Consider the following 17,214-nt stretch of genomic DNA (forward strand, 5'->3'; position numbering starts at 1 on the left):
TAGCTCCATCCATTTCCCTGCAAATGCCATTATTTTGTCATTTCTAATGGCTGCATAATATTCCATTGTGTATAGATACCACAAAAATAGGCACTTTCAATACCCTAAAAGGTGATTAATGGGCTGGGAAGGTGGCTCAGTGGTAGAATGCTTGCCTTGCATGAATAAGGCCCTGGGTTTGATTTCTTAGCACCATGTAAGCAGAAGTGGCTCTGTGGTTCTAGTGGTAGAGCGCTAACCTTGAGCTGAAGCGCTGAGGGACAGTGCCCAGGCCCAAGGTTCAGGCCCCACAACTAACAACAACAACAACAAAAAAGTGATTGATATCTCTACCTATCAAAGGAAGACAAATTAAATTCTACCTACAAGAGCTTAACGGGAAAGGCATGGTGCCCCCAGTGGAGAGGATCTGATGAGTCAGCCCTCACATTGGAAAAAAGAACAACCATTGGAAATTATGTGGCAATTCCTTATTATGTTAGACATCAACCTAGTTGGTGTCAACTGACTGACCCAACAATTCTACTTCAAATACCCCAGAAAATAAAACATAGATCCACAAAAGACTTGAACAGGAATATTACTGGCAGGCTTTTCCCACACAGCTGAAAATTGGGAGCAACCCAAATGTGTGGAGGAAAAGATTGTGCTACATGCATACATACATACCCAGCAACAAAAGGACCTGAGCTACCAATGCACTCAGAATATGTTCATAGGCTAACACAGCCAGGAACCAGTGTACAATTCCACATAGATGAAGTTTAAGAACAGCAAGAACTAATCTACAATGGTGAAAATAGAACAGTGGGCTGGACTGCTTCTCCACCAAGTGTGAGTGCCTGAGTTCAATCCCCAATACTGCACCTCCCCTCATCCCCCATTCCCTCCCCCACAAAAAAAGAAAAAATTCTAGTTGAGTAGTGGCTGCTCAGGAGGAACCAGGTTGACTTAAAGAGGCATAAAGCAATTTGCTAAGGTGATGAAAACATTAATCATTTCAACTGGGATATGAATTACATTAGAGTAAACATTTGTCAAAACTTGTAAGCTTAGCTTTAAAGACCTAGGAATGTCTCTGTATGTAAATCATACCTCAATTCATATGAATGTGTTTTGCTTGGAATATCTAAACTTAAAGGGAAAATTTTATTTGTACAAATTCGCTGAGAGGTAAAAACATGACACTATTACAAGAAAGACCATCAGATCTTTTCTCAGGGGACTTAGCATGGATCATGCAGTTAGAGGATAGCAAGACTGTAATAGAAATTTATGCTGAGATAATTGACATAACATAATACCTGATTAAATTAAAGGCATTATCTCCCCCACTCTGCATTTGGCAGGTTGACACATACTAGTTGTACTGGGTGAAATAGTGTCCCCCTTAACATTCATATCTACACAGAACTGCAGAATGTGAATGTCTTTGGAAAGAGAGCCTTTGAAGATGTAATTAGCTAAGATGAGGTCATACTGGGTTAGGGAGGGCCATAAATTTCAATGACTAGAGTGGTAAGAAGGCTATGTGGAGACACAGGCACCCACAGAGGGGGGAAAAGGCCAGTGGGCACTGCAGGAAGGCTGGAGTGAACCAGCTGCTGGCCAAATGATGCCGACGCGTGCTAGCAACCACCAGAGAACGAGCAAAGCAGCCTGGAACAGATTTCACATTGTCTTTTGGCCTCTGAGACAGAACCAACTGCTACTACCTTCCTTGCCCACTTCTGGTCTCTTATGTGGGAATCCATTTCTGTGGTTCTAAGCTACTAACTGTGAAGTAATTAATCAGGATAACATTAGGAAAGGAACATCAAAGAACAGTTGAAAAACTCAAGCATCTGTCTGGTGCATTCAGGTAGGCTGGAATCAAAAACAATTTAAAAATATGTCTAAAATGACATATAGTTTTAAATTTCATGTATGCATTTATACACCTCCAAATATCAAATTCTTCTTATACACAAGTTGGAAATGTGTAAATGAGATTAATTGAAGATCTTGTTGGCCAGCTTTTATCGTGGTTTTCGAATGCATTCATACATCCTGTCTGCACCTGGGGTGGGGGAAAGGGGTGCAGAGCATGCCCTCTGGGTGGCCGTGGGATGGGAAAACTGTTTCTCAAAGAGCAACTGTGTTCCAGAATATGGAATTCCTGTGATTTATTTTGCTAGTCTGGATCAATTAGATGAAGGCTTATTAAATGCCCCAACCCGAGCATTTCCATTTCAATTGGTTCAATCCAATCCAATCCAGTGCAAACCAAATTCAATAAGCATCTATTGAGCACTGTCTCTGGAACCATCTTTCTGCTGTGATCACAGCTCTGGTTCATCTTTATTGACTGCCTCTGCCCCTCGGGTCTCATAGCAAAGATACTGTTTGGAAACCTATTATGAAATAGATCAAGTGATTGGTAACAAGACCATCATAAAAGAGATGGATGGCTGGGATGGAGGCATTATTTCCCTTTTTCTGTACTGACCTTCCTATTTTAATAGACTCTAATGCCCACACTTAAATTGAGGTTCTTAGAGTTTGGGGTTTGCTGCCAGGTAGAAAGGTGTCATAGTTCTGCTATTAAAAAAGTGACAGGAAGAATGAAAGCAGAAAACTAAGATTCCATCAGATTCTGGGAAGATGGGCACATTTGTCCTGTCCCTTGGTTCTCCAGTATGCGCCAGGCATGTGCCTGGTTTGTTTTCTAGAATGTTCCCGTGGGTCTGCAGAATGAAGGTCCACTGGTTGTAATACTTTCTTCCCATTCACTTTTTGTTATTGCTGAGGAAGGAAATTCACAAACTACTGTTTATCCCTCTTGAGTTAGACTAGATCTTCGATAATGAGAATTCTGAGGAATCATCTTTTCAATCATTTAATTTAAATTCCTTTTTTTTTTGCTTGAGATAGGGTCTTGCTAGGTAGTGCATACTTACTTTGAATTTACTCTGTGGCCTAGACTGGCTTCAAACTCATGATCTTCCTGCCTTAGCCTTCTATCTGCTGGGATTACAGGTATGCATCACCATGTCCAGTCAATAGTTAGAATCCAGCTATTCTGTGGACCATAAGGTTATTGCTTTGTGCTTTTGTTTTGAGCTGGCCATTAGATGGTCTGTTTTCCCATTAGCTTTTCCATATATGACTCATAATCTAAATGAGATGGTGTGCCATTAACTAAAACTCCTAAATTATTCTCACACCAGAAAGCTTTCCTATTGAGGAAATGTGCATGTTTGTGAATAGTATTTTATCTTTTTAAGATTTTATCTGATTGATTTGGTAGTCATTATGATTAAAAGTCTTGGCCTCTCTCTTCTGTAACACTGGTTGTTCGTATGAGACTAGAGTCATCTGCTTATTTAATGGGCCTGCCTTTGAGATCTCTATGTCATCAGGGAGACTATGACTAAAACTAGAGATCTGCAGCACGTCACTGGATTCAGTCTGCAGATCCATGTTGTCATTAACCATGCAACTTGCAATCTGCATGCTATCTCATGAGTTGATTCTACTCAAAAGTACAAGACTGTCAGAGACATGAAGTCATCCCAGGGAACATGTTAAACACTGTGCAGGAATCAAAATAGACAGGGAATCAAAGCATCCTCTGATTTCCAACCTCATTACCTTCCCACCCTCCTTCACCCCAGGACATGTAGTTAGATTAAGTGTAGAACTCTAAGAGAATTTGCTCTTTGGCAGTCAACTTCACATTTTAGTACTCACTGGCTTATTTGATCATCAGTTCTGCAGCTCATTATTATGGTTATTCACATCCAAGATCCAACTTGTTTTGAAAACTGGGATAAAACATGTCCCTTCTGCTCTTTTAATAGTTGTCTATTTCCCTGAGTCCCAAGAAGTTTTCCAGGAGCAGCTTAGGGATCCTATTTCCTAGACCCCCAGCTGCCCCTGGGCTGCTCTTTATGGAGCCTGGAGAGATCTGAACTTTTTTGGGGGGGAGGGGTCTGGTTGTGGGGCCTGAACTCTGTGCCTGGGCACTGTCCCTCAGCTCTTCAGCTCAAGGCTAGCACTCTACCACTTGAGCCACAGCGCCACTTCTGGCTTTTTTCTTTATGTGGTGCTGAGGAATCGAACCCAGGGCCTCAGGCATGCAAGGCAAGCGCTCTACCACTGAGCCACCTTCCCAGCCCCGAGATCTGAACTTTTTAAACCACATGCTGGAGGCCTTGTCTCCCTATGTCAGGCCTAACTTACCACAGCTCTTGTATTCAGCCACTTCTAATTTGAAATCCCTCCCTCTTTCTATACAAAACAGAACTAAAACTGCTCAGGAGTCCTCTTGGCGTCTTCCTATGCCCTGCTGACTACCCAGTCCAGCTCGAGCGGTGGGTTCATTCCATCCTGGATCTGCTTGCCCTGATGACTAGCAATGTATCCAAGCCCCTGCCCTTGTTCTCTTTGCCTTTTGTGACTGTGTTGTTTGGCTCTGTGATGTCCCCTCCTTGCGCCTCCTGCACTGAGTACTAGGCTTGTCCTAGACAGCTTATCCTTGTCCCTGGGGCCCGGCACGAATGCCTGCATGCCCAATAAATATTCATAAAGCTATAGATTTCCACCAGGTAAACTCCGAAAGCTAATTAAGAATTGATTTAGCTTTGGTTGCCTGGCCTCAGGAGACCTTTGAGATGGGGAAGACCTGCAAAATGATCCAGGAAGCCCCATTTGCTGGCTGCTAATCCATGACAGAGGATAGAACAAAAAGGTGGGATTCTTCTCCCTCCCTCCTTTTTTGACCTTTACTTTGGCAACTAAAAAGTGAATATCTGCCATCGTGTCAGGGTATTCCTCTCCCCTCCTTTCATTTCATGAGTCAATCAAATATTGTCTGAGGATCTCTGTAAGCCAGACCCAGTGAGGTCACAGACACCTCCACCCTGCCAGACACAGGGTGTGTGTCTCAGGCTAAGTATAGGCTCCCAGTCTTTTTGAGGAGTATGACAGATTAATTAACTAATTATCTTGAAGTAGCTGTACAAAGGGGTTTCAATTCAACATGTCAACTTATGAGTACAAAGCATCTTGATTCATGTCAGTCCTTCCACCATTCTTCTCTGTTTCCCAATCCCATCCATATGCTCAGGTCACCCTGTGCTCTGTTCACATATGTATGTTGTATATTATGGAGAAGTTAGCTGTTAAAGTCTAATATCTCCAAGTGGAGACAGAGCCATGGGTAATGGCACTCCTTGAAGTGGCAGAGGCTGGGAGGGAACTACCTGGTGACTTGTGGCAAGACTGAGAGCCTTCTAGACTGTTATCTGCACAGGTTTGACAGTTTTGCCCCCCCCCCTTGGCACATTACAATACTTGCCTTAAATGTTTGGAACAGGAACTTAGCAAAGTGATATGAGTGCATGATTCATTCATTCATTCATCCATTCATTCATGTTTGCAGTGACTACCTCCTCTGCAGGGGTGACCAGCAGCAGACTGAGAATGATCTGTGACATGGGATTGGGCAGTGCTGCATGCCAACAAGACCCATGGGGGACTCATGGCAGGGGAACAGAGAGTGGAGGTGGCTGCAGAGCTTTGCCTCTCCTTCCCCTGACTCCTGACAGTGCCTGCGTTCAGCTTCACATCCCCAGTGTTCAGAATAGTACCTGAATAGTAGGTGTGCAGATAGATAAATAAGGAGAGAATGAGAATAGTTTGTTTCTAACCAGTATTTCCCTTTTGACTGATGAGAATTATGCAAGTTTATCTGTTTTGGGGAGGGCAAGGGGGGAGCACAGAAATGGTAGGACCAAGGGTGGACAAATGTAGCAGTGACGCTTACTAGACACTATGCTGAAAATGAATTATACAACTTGTAGTGGGTAGGATGAGAGGGAAAAACTGGGAAAGAGTAAGGGAAGGGGTGACACTGAGCAAAAAGAGATGTACTCATTATGTGACTCATGTAACTGTAACCCTCTTTATGTCCCCTTTGCAATCATAATTAAAAATCATAATTAAAAATTGTGTTTTGAGCCTGGTCTTGTAGCAGCTGTTAACTGCGGGCGATCAAAAGGTGATCAGTATGAGAAAACTGGTCACAGAGGTAATAACCTCTTCACCTGTCCCTAATGTCATCACACAGAGACAGCTGAGACACCTTAGTGGCCAGAAGTGAGTTCAAGTGGCTCATACCTGTAATCCTAACTTACTCAAGAGGCTGAGATCTGAAGATCACAGGTCAAAGTCATCCTGGGTAGCAAAGTCTATGAGACTCTTAAGCTCCAACTAATTATCAAAAATCTGGAAGTGTGGGGGCTGGGAAGGTAGCTCAGCGGTAGAGTGCATGCCTTGCAAGCATGAGGCCCTGGGTTCCATTCCTCAGCACCACATAAACAGAAAAAAAAGCCGGAAGTGGCGCTGTGGCTCCAGTGGTAGAGGGCTAGCCTTGAGCTGAAGAGCTGAGGGACAGTGCCCAGACCCAGAGTTCAGGCCCCATGACCGGCAAAAAAAAAAAAAAAAATCTGGAAGTGGAGCTGTGGCTCAAGTGGTAGAGCACTAGCTTTGAGCAAAAGAAGTTCAGAGATAGTGGCCAGCCACTATCTCTGTTCAAGCCCCGGACCAGCACCAAATAAACAAACAAACAAATAAATAAATAACTTCAGTGGCATTTAGTTTTCTTTCCTGGAGGATGGAGGAAAAGTTTCCTGGGTGTCTTGCTTCCGCCCACTCTCTTCACCCCTTCTTTTGTCATATTCAGTGACAGCTTGACATTCCTAATATGGAAAAACCCTGGGGTGCTCTTGGCGAAATGAAAGTGGAAGTCAACCAGTGAGCTATGACCATGTCCAGCCAGCATGTGAGGACGGAGACCCACCGCCTGCCTTTCCTCCCAGCCTCCCAGCTTTGCAGAGAGCAGAGCCCTTTCTTATATCAGGGTACTGTTGGAAGGTTCACCTCTCCCAAAGTGGACACTGTCTAGATGAGAGGCAGGTGCCACACTGTAGACACACCAGCCCAGGAGCCTACTAGTGTTTAAATGCATGCTCTTGCTCAGAAATCAAATGAGCCAGCACTGGTGGCTCAAACCTGTAGTCTTAGCTACTCAGGAGGCTGAGATCAGAGCATCACGATTTGAAGTCAGCCCTGGCAGAAAAGCCCATAAGCCTTTTATCTCCAATTAACCACCACAAAACTGGAAGTGAATCTGTGGTTTCAAGTGGTAAAGTGCCAGCCTTGAGCACAAACACCAAGCAAGAAAAGAAAGGCACTGTTTCAACCCCCAGTACTGACAAACAAAACAAAATAATCCTGTGTGATGTCTTTGAGATGTGACAAGATGGTAAAAAATAGAGCTCCTATTGTCTCTGCAAGAACAAACAAACAAATAACCAATCACTATCATATGGGGATGTATAAATTATAAAGGGCTCTCATGGGCATTCTCCCTAGGGAATCTCATGTCTGGTAAAGTGTACCTGGTCAGTTCTGGTATTTCCATTTGGCAGCTCAGGACACTAAGACCCCAGGGTCTACTTAATGCCCTCACAAACCAGCCTTCCTGATCCTTGCACACCTATGGTCCTTGTCTATTGGAGAGGCAAAACTTTCAGCTACCAATCACTGAGGTCCAAAATCAATGTCAAGATCACTATGCACAAGGGATAGTAGGAGAAAAACAAAGGAGGGAGTAACAATGTTCCATAGGAAATGTACTCATTACCATACTCATGTAACTGTAACCCCCCTGTACAGTATCTTTACAAACAAAAAGATCACTATGCACTTGTTCTTGACTTTCACTTCTAAAATATGTCTGTCCTCAATGTCCACCAAGGTGTGGGCATTGGTTCCAATGTTGTTTCATACGAATTTTCTATTGACTGCTGTCTGGTGCTCATGTGGCTTGGGAGACATGGTGGCTCTTTCAGAGGCAGTGAGTTCTTCCAGGGAAAACACTGAGTCTCTAGCACTAAATGACTCAGATACTTTTTTTCCCCCAAAGGGTATCATAATGAAGACATCAGAGTTATACTTGTCTATACTTCAGGGAGAATGACTATGTGCCTGAAAATCCAGGGAATGTTTGTGTTGGAAAGGTTGTTGCCTTGGGAATTCACATGGACCCCAAGACTGGTGACTGGTTCCCCCTGATGAGCAGTTTTGTGATTGGTGTTATTTGACTCTTGTCTTTTTCTTGTTTGAGTTTTAAGGATTTTTCTTGGCAAAATCCTCGAAGGAATTTAGGTCTGCAGTTGTTCCCCCCCCCCCCCCCCACACACACATACACAATCAGCTTGAAAGTTTGCTTTATAGATAAAGGCTGAGCAAGGAGCAACCCAAACACCAAACCACGAGGGCTTTCTCAAAACTAAACATAAAGTAAAAATAGAGAACAAAACAGGAAACAGTGGTTTGCTAAAAAAGAAAAGCAATACTTGTAGTTGCCTGGCAAAGTCCCTTCCCTTGCTTGGCAGAATGCAAGTTCAGAGACGTCCCCTGCCAGCACTGCCCTGGTGCTGGCTACACTGATTTTTTTTTCTTTTTCTTTTTGGCTGGTCCTGAGACTTGAACTCTGAGCCCAGGCTCTGTCCCTGAGCTTCTTTTGCTCAAGGCTAAACACTCTACCACTTGAGCCACAGTGCCACTTCCAGCTATTTCAAAGTAGTTTATTGGAGATGAGTTTCATGGATTTTCCTGCCCAGGCTGGCTTTGAACTGTGATCCTTAGACCTCAGCCTCCTGAGTAACTAGGATGACAGGCGTGAGCCACTGGCACCAGCCTGCACTAGTTATAAATGATAGACATTTGCATAGGTTCTGGAGGCCATTACACTGTCCTAGCCAACCAGGCATCTCCAACTCCCCCCACGTCAGCTATCACTTAGCATCAGTACCATCTCTTTGCAGCCACCAGAGCTGTGGAGACGTGGCCTGAGAAATCAAATTTGCCCTTTTCCCAAAACCTGCTCCACTGCTAGCTCTCTGCCTTTTCTCCTGGCAACCCAGAATGAGAATTTAGGGGTTTATGCAAAGAACCCTGGGTGTGATCTGCACTCAGCCCACTAATAAATGATCTCATACATATAGCTCTTCTTTGACCGCCCATCTAGATCCAAGGACAGCTATGCTCATCTCAGAACCATTGTGAAAAATACAAGAGGTGGAGTAGGTAAATTTTGGCAGACTTGTTTGGCTACATGTGATGCCCTTATACCTTGCTGGGGTGACCTTCTTTGTGGAAAGTGGCTACTGACCCATGTACGGGGATACACGGATCAAAACATAGTGTTGGATGTGGTGGCTCATACCTGTAATCCCAGCTATTTGGAAGGTGAGATCCGGGCTAGGACAATTTGAGTAAAGCTAGGGAAAAAGTTAGGAGATCCGCTAACAACCAGCAAGCTGGGTGTGTCTAACTCCAGTTACATAGGAGGTATCAGTAGGAAGATCAGGGTCTGAAGTCAGCCTCTGGCAAGAACATGAGATCCTACTTAACAAAAATAACTAAAGGGGAAAATGTCATGATTGTTTATAACCCAGCCACAGAGACAGGAGTGAATGGCTGTGTATTTTTATTACCATTAAAAAAAATAATCCAAAGCTAAACTGAGACACTGAGTTGCGGGCAGCAGCATCTTGTGGTTGGTGACGTTGTCAGTTGTGTTTGGAGCCGGGATTCCAGTATCTTCTCTGCTGTTTCCTCCCTTATTGTCATCTCCTGCCAAAGATGATGATCTTTGAAATGGCACTAGGGAGCCAGGATAGCGACCCCAGGGGCCCAGTGCATGGTAAATGCCCTAGGCACCCCTCCCAACTGCTTCTCAAACTGATCTGATCTGGGTTGTCCTTGCAAACCAAGTAAATGCTCTGTTTGTTTTGTTTTGCTTTGTTTCGTGTCTGGACTAATGGTTAGCATCTCTTCTGCTTGTGAGTGATTTGCCACCTCATTCCGTAAGACTGGCACCTGCCGAGATGCAGACTCCGAGGACCCCGGGGAAGCGAGGCCGGCCCCCACTGCACACCACGCCTGGGAAGATGGCCGTTCATAATCTTTATTCTGTTTCCACTGCTCCTTTACCAGCCCTGAAGATGCCAAAGAAAAGAGGGCGGAAACCTGGGTACAAGGTACGACTCCATCCTCTCCTTCTCCACAATGGTACAGGGCTGGGTTCCCCAGGAACTCGGGCAGAACTGGACTCCAAAATGCCATGAAGGAGAAGTTGGTAAACCCAGGATCATAAAGAAGTCTTTCTCAGTAAAGCATGGGACAGACAAGGCCGCATGCTTAGCACAGGGCAAGCTCTTGTGTGCATTTTTATAAGAGGAGAAAGCAAACTAACCAGCTGGGGAATTATAAGGAGAGAAGATTTTAGGGTAATAGCTGAATTCATGTGGTTAAACCTCACTGTGTGTCAGAGCCTGAGCTGTTCCCTTTTGGTTCTGGCTGGAGTGGCTCTTGGAGTCACTTTCCGGAACTCATTCACCATTTCTTTTAGTGGAAGCAGATGATGTTCCTGAGACATTGAAATGAGTACTGTGAGCAGACCAGTATCAAAGGATGTAGAAATGACTTCTGGAACATGGGGAGTCAGTCATGAGAAGAATCTAGAGTGTTAATCAGAGTTTCCTGCTTAGAAATGGGTGTTGATGTCACGTTTGGCTACAAAGAGGCATATGAGGGAAGATTAAAATCATAGGACTCTTTTTATCTTTTTGTGCTGGCACTGGGGCTTGAACTTAGGCCTCATGCTCTCATTTGGCTTTATTCACTCACTTGAGCCACAGTTCTACTTCCAACCTTTTGCCTGTTATTTGGAAATTAAGATGGAAATTAAGATTCTCAAGGACTTTTCTTTCCTGAGCTGGCTTCAAATCACAATCCTCAGATCTCAGCTTCCTGAGTAGCTTGAATTACAGGGTGAGCCACCTGTGCCTGGTTCTGGTAACTCTTTTAAGAATGAACGATTTAGAGAATAAATAAGGATATGGGCACAATTGCATAAACGAACAGAATCCAAGTGCATGGCTCCTCCCCTCTTTTTTTTTTTTTTGTGCTGGTCCTGGTGCTTGATTCAGGGCCTGGACACTGGGCATTGTCTCTGAGCTCTTTTTACACAGAGCTTCTCCTCTCATTTTTTTTTCTTTTTTGGTCCGGTCGTAGGGCCTGAACTCTGGGCCTGGGCACTGTCCCTCAGCTCTTCAGCTCAAGGTTAGTGTCTACCACTTGAGCCACAGCGCCACTTCCGGCTTTTTTTTTCTTTTTGCGTATGTGGTGCTGAGGAATCGAACCCAGGGCCTCAGGCATGCAAGGCAAGCACTCTACCACTGAGCCATCTTCCCAGCCCTCCTCTCATTTTTTTAAAATAAGTTTTTTGTTGTGAAAATACTGTACAGAGGGGTTACAATCACATGAACAAGGTAATGAGTACATTTCTTATCCATCATTATTGCCTTTTCCTTTGTTTTTCCCCTACCATCCCTTCCCTCCCACCTCCACAACTACATCTCTCCCCTTCCCCCCTGCGGAAATTGTAAAGTTCGTTTTTTTGACAAGCATCTTGTACATCTCATTGTTGCAATGGGTCAACTTGTATCCCTATTTAAATAATTTGTTTTTTCCCTTCCCCTTCACAAATTATACTGACATGAAATACAGTGAAATGGGTTATGCTATGGGGGAGGGACATACAAAGCAACAAAAAATTACGTGGTACCTTATAAATACATTAGAAACAACAGCAAGCAAGAAAAAAAAACACTGTGTCTTTATCTTGGGTTTCATTTCACTTAACATCAACTTATCTGACCTTTTCTGCTTGACTCAGACATATACTAATTATTGCAAATAAGGGAAACCATGGGACCTATGTTTCTTTGCGCCTGGCTTACTTCACTTAATATAATTTTTACCAAGTCTTTCCATTTCCTAACAAATGGGCAATGTCATTCTTTCTGATGGAGGCATAGAATTCCTCCTCTCATTTTTTGAAGGGCTTAATGGAGAAGAAAGAACACTAAACATGGCCTCCATGAGCATTTCAGGCATTAGAAAATGAGTTGTGGAAGTTTCTTCCCACTTATTTTTTCCTGAAATCAAGGCTTATGTTTCCATCTTGAGACCTGAATACTGAAACCAAAATGCAAATTGGCAATTAACTTTCATATATTTAGAAAAATGTATGGAAATTATTTCAGGTCAGCAGGAAGAACTTCTGGAAAAGTTGGTAATCAGTTCAACCTTTATTCCTTTCATTCTCCTAGTTCTTCCAAATGTTGGAGAATAAAGCAGCAGGTTGGGAAAAGGAGGGGCTTATCCCAAGCTATTTTGGGGTCATTCATTTTAGTTTAGTTTTTTTTTAGTGTCTTTGTTTGGCTCTCAAAAAATAATGTTTTCTTCATTGGTTATTTTTCTAACAAAAGGTACCTCCTTTGTTCATGATACCCATCCCCCAGCTTTTGAATTATGTCTCTTACTGAAGCTGGCCCAGGACAGGTGTCATCCAGATAGGTACCATACCCTTACCAACATCTGGGAATTATATCTGGTGGCTGAAGCAGGGAAGCCTTTCTGTTTATAGAGCCAGGAAGCAGGTCCTGTCTCTGAAGAAAACACATTGAAACGTTCTCTCTCCTATTTGGCCTTCTTCCTGATCCCTTGGGGGCTGTGACCCAAGAATGAGAATTAACAACAGACAGAGAATTTCTGGGGCCAGCATGAATGGAAATTCATTCCATGAAAGGAACCTGATTTTGCAATTTTCCTGTCTCCTCAAATGGGCAGTTTTCAATGCTCTTGACACTCAGAACAAAAGCTTTTGGGCTGGCTGGCTAATGGTTTGGAGTCCTTGTCACACAGAAATGTCTAGGCTTTTAAAGTCCACTTCCCAAAAAATTACGGAAATGGATGGAAATCATTTCAGTCGGAGAGTCCCAGATGGCTTCTCAAGCCACGATATTAATGTTCTAGAATAGTTCCAAATCAGCGCCTATCTGCGATGACATCCCTGCCTGGTAGAGCATGAGGACCGTCTGCGTAAAGCGAAGGAGATTCCACGTAAAACAGCGTTCATTATTCTCAACTCTATTTTACTAGCACGCATGAGTCGTCCAACTGGGGTTTCACTGTGACTTTTCCCCACATGTAAACAACATATCCCCATCAACTTCACAGCCCCTATGGCTCTCCACCCTCACACTCCCCCTTCTTAAAACAATTTCAACAGATTTTATTGTTCCATTCTCAAAACTACACAGACCATAGTCATCCCCATTCAACTTCTGTTAGCCCCTCCCTGCTTTGGTACCCAACTCCCCATTGGAGTCTATTTACTTTCTTGTCATTCATTTCTTCTTGTGGAAAAGCCACCAAGGAAATGGAGCATTCTCACTCCACTTACCAAATGACCGCTGATTTGTTAGTTTTAACTATGTGGGACACAGTTGGAGAGCCAGAATTTCTTTTGGTTTTGTTTGTTTGTTTACCCAGATCTTTCTTCCCTTAAAGAACTTGTATTTATTATTATTACTATTATTAGTGTGTGTGTGTGTGTGTGTGTGTGTGTGTGTGTATGGGGGCTTGAATTCAGGGCCTGAGCACAATCCCTGAGCTTCTGTATTCAAGGCTAGCACTCTGCCACTTGAACCACAGCTCAACTTCAGGCTGGTTAACTTTGGTGATTAATTGGAGATGAGTGTCTCATAAACTTTTCTGCCCAGGCTCATTTTGAACTGTGATCCTCAGATATCTGCCTGTTGAGTAATCAAAGTTGGGATTGTTTACAGGCATGAGCTACCATCACCTGGACCAAACACATTTCTTTTTTGGGAGGGTCCGGTCATGGGGCCTGAACTCTGGGCCTGGGCGCTGTCCCTCAGCTCTTCAGCTCAAGGCTAGAGCTCTACCACTTGAGCCACAGCGCCACTTCTGGCTTTTTTCTTTTTGCCTGTGTGGTGCTGAGAAATCAAACCCAAGGCCTCATGTATGCAAGGCAAGCGCTCTACCACTGAGTCACCTTCCCAGCTCCAAACACATTTCTTATAAGCTCAGTTCTCAATGTCACAGTCTTGCATTTGAAGGGGAAATCACTACAGGATAAAAGGACAATAATTTATTTTTATTTTTATTTTTGTCAGTAGTGGGGCTTGAACTCTGAGCTTGGGTGCTGTCGCTGCACTCTTCAGCTCAAGGTGAGTGCTCTACTGCTTGAGCCACAACGCCACTTCCAGTTTTCTGGTGGCTTATTGGAAATAAGAATCTCATGGACTTTTCTGCCTGGGCTGTCTTTGAACCTCTTGAGTAGCTAGGATTACAGGTGTGAGCCACCGATGCCCGGCACGATAATTATTTTCTAATAGGATAATAATATATGAACATTGCAGAACAATATAATGATGTAACACCACTCATAAAATAACTAAAATTCATTACATAAATAAAATGATCATAGTGATATATTCACATTAATAATATTACATAATGAAAGAATATGATTTGAACCTTTATCAGGCTCATCTCTAGGAGTCTGAGGACGCCTTTGTGCGCACTCGATCTTGCTGGGTGGTATTTGTTACTTCGGTCTGGTCCAAGAATGGACCCAGGCTTCTCCCTTGCAGACCAGACCCAAGCAATGAGCCAGCAGTGGCCTCGAGCTGCTTCTGAGTGTTGAGGATGACACGGGTGAATTGCAGGCAGTAAAAGAAGGTCAGAGCTGCAGCAAGATGTCAAGCCCTGGAGTTCAGAGGTCAGGCCCCTCCCAGGGCCCATCTGTGTACCACATTGCTGGGGGGGGGTTACCACTGTGAGAATGACACTTTTTATGGCCTCGCTGGCCTTTTGTTACCCTCCACAAAGGAAACAAAACCCTCTTAATCGTATTTTCTACCAAGAGATGCTCCACCATTCCAGGAAGCCCTCTTTATTTTCAAATAGAACACTTACCAGCAAGCATTTTATGTTAGGTCATTAGTTAAGAAACTCCCCAGATCAACAAGGGACTTTTCCTTACATCTCATGATTGAAGAGCCCACCAAGGTCTCTTTAAGGAGGCCAGAAGGGCCTGCTCTAAAGATATACCCTGATTTCTATATTGTATGTGCTATAGATTCTAATGACTTCAGGTGGTAGTGTTTCAATCTATGTGGGTGCATGTGTGTGTCCATGTGTCCATGTGTGTATGTCCGCGTGTGTGTGTCTGTGTGTATGTCTGCGTGTGTGTGTCTGTGTGTATGTCCGTGTGTGTGTGTGCGTGTGTGTGTGTGTGTGTGTATGCATGCATATGCATGCCAGTGCTAGGATTTGAATGGGCATTGCCCCTTAACTTTTTTCACTCAAGGCTCGTGCTTCACCACTTGAACCATAGTTCCATTTCTGGCTTTTTAGTGGTCAATTGGAGATAAAAGTCTTATAGACTTCCTTGCCTTAACTGGCTTCAAACAGAGATCCTCAAATCTCAGCCTTTTGAGTAGCTAAGATTAAAAGCATGAGCCTCCTGCATCTAGCTGGGGTTTTATCTTGTTTGCTAAGGCTATGAACTGAATAATAGTTCTTGAAGAAGACAAAAAAGAATTAGTTTCTTAGTGCACATATTGGTTCTACAAATGGAAAAGAAAGGTGAGCTGATCCTAGATTCCCAGCCCCTTTGTTGGCCACTCCAGCTGGGATCTTCTTCCATTATCCCATCCTGACTCTCTCAGAAAGCAAAGAGTCATCCTAGCCAGATCCTGGGTGAGCTTTTGAATTTCAGGTGAGAGTTCTCACTGTATCCATTTGTCTAGGGCTGTTGGTCTTGGAGGCTCTTGTACGTCACAACAAGGCCTTCCGGACGTCAAGTCTTTCAGTCTGGGGCTGCCAAGAAAATGCCTCTCTGTACTTGCTCAGTTCACTCTGAAAGTTCTCACTCTTAGTATTTTATATATAAACTCTACTTTAGGCTAGTTGGAGATTTACAGAAGAGTTGCAGAGACAGAGCTAGTATTCTATACTCTCCATCTCTTATTTCCCCAGTTAGCATCTTATACCTCCAAGTGAACCAATGATAAAGCATTAGATTATATTAAGTCCATTATTTTATAGTTTGCTTCAGATATTCTCTATTCTGTTCCAAGATTCTTTTCAAGATGCCATATTGCATTTAGTCATCATTTGTCTCGATCCCAAGGCCTCTCCTTCCATTATTTCCTAAGTTTATTCCAATCAGGAATGACCCCATATTAAGATTTCAAGCCAAAGTACAACCCCTCAATTGCACTCCTCAGTTCTCTTCCTTCTCTATTTCCACTGTCAACTCTTATCTCCTAACATACTATGCATCATGCCACTATCTTATCTATTTTCACCCCCCCCCCCGTTAGAATGTCAGTCTCATGAAGGTTCTGTTTTCTTTTTATTTCAGTGTCACAACCTTTCTTGTTAAGTTGCTAATTCTTCTTCTTCATCATCATCATCATCATCATCATCATTGCTTCTGATACTGGGACTGAACTGAGAACTAAGCCTCATGTATTCTGGCAAGTGCTCTACCTCTTGAGCCATGCTCCACTGTCAGACAACTTGCTAAATCTGACAACCACTCAGGTCTTCTGTGATCAGAACCTTGGCTGTGGTTAACCGCAGTCTCCTCCTGAAACACTTTCTGCATTTGGCTCTCACAATGCATTTGGCTCTTTTACTTTCCTTTCTTCTCCACTGGACACTGTCTCTTGGCTCTTTGGCTCCTCCTCCTCTTTGCTGCAGCTTCTCATGTTTTGGAGTCTTGTAGAGCTTAATGTGGGCATCACCACTCTCTGACATCTTAAATATTATCTCTGTATTGATGATTCCCAAATACTGTCCTCCATTTGGACTGTCTCTAGATCTTCACACTCAACTATCTATTTAACCTATTGACCCAAGCTATCCCATGATCTTCTCCATCCCCCTCCACTTTGCTGCCCTTACCCTAAAAAGCTATCCCTGTTTGGGCCAATTGTAGCTAGTTTCTCCCATAACCCCATATCCAATGTGTTGGTCAATCCCATCAATTCCACCTTCACATTCCATCCAGAATCCATGTACCACCCATCACCTCCTGTAACATTACCCTGATCCAACCTACACCATCTCTCATGCACTCTACATTAGTGGTCCTCCCACTTCATCTTTTCCAGCCTCTTCGCAAGACAGCAATCTGAAAGATTGTTGATTTTTTGCACCACACCTTTGTATGAGGTGAGCTCAAGACACCTCTCTTAATATATCGCTGTTAAG

The 17,214-nt window shown here is 43.5% G+C and overlaps 1 protein-coding gene across 1 annotated transcript in view; it reads left to right on the plus strand.

Moving 5' to 3' along the window:
• The window catches only part of Scml4 (sex comb on midleg-like 4 (Drosophila)), a 70,656-nt gene that overhangs the window by 25,418 nt on the left and 28,024 nt on the right, over positions 1 to 17,214 (plus strand). Inside the window, exon 2 of the mRNA XM_013022353.1 lies at positions 9,883 to 10,094. Within this exon, the coding sequence (XP_012877807.1) occupies positions 9,942 to 10,094 (153 nt within the window). The 5' untranslated portion in view covers positions 9,883 to 9,941. The remainder of the gene's footprint in view (positions 1 to 9,882; positions 10,095 to 17,214) is intronic.

Source organism: Dipodomys ordii, unplaced genomic scaffold, assembly GCF_000151885.1.
Source record: "Dipodomys ordii isolate 6190 unplaced genomic scaffold, Dord_2.0 Scaffold62, whole genome shotgun sequence".
In the NCBI taxonomy this organism is placed as follows: domain Eukaryota; kingdom Metazoa; phylum Chordata; class Mammalia; order Rodentia; family Heteromyidae; genus Dipodomys; species Dipodomys ordii.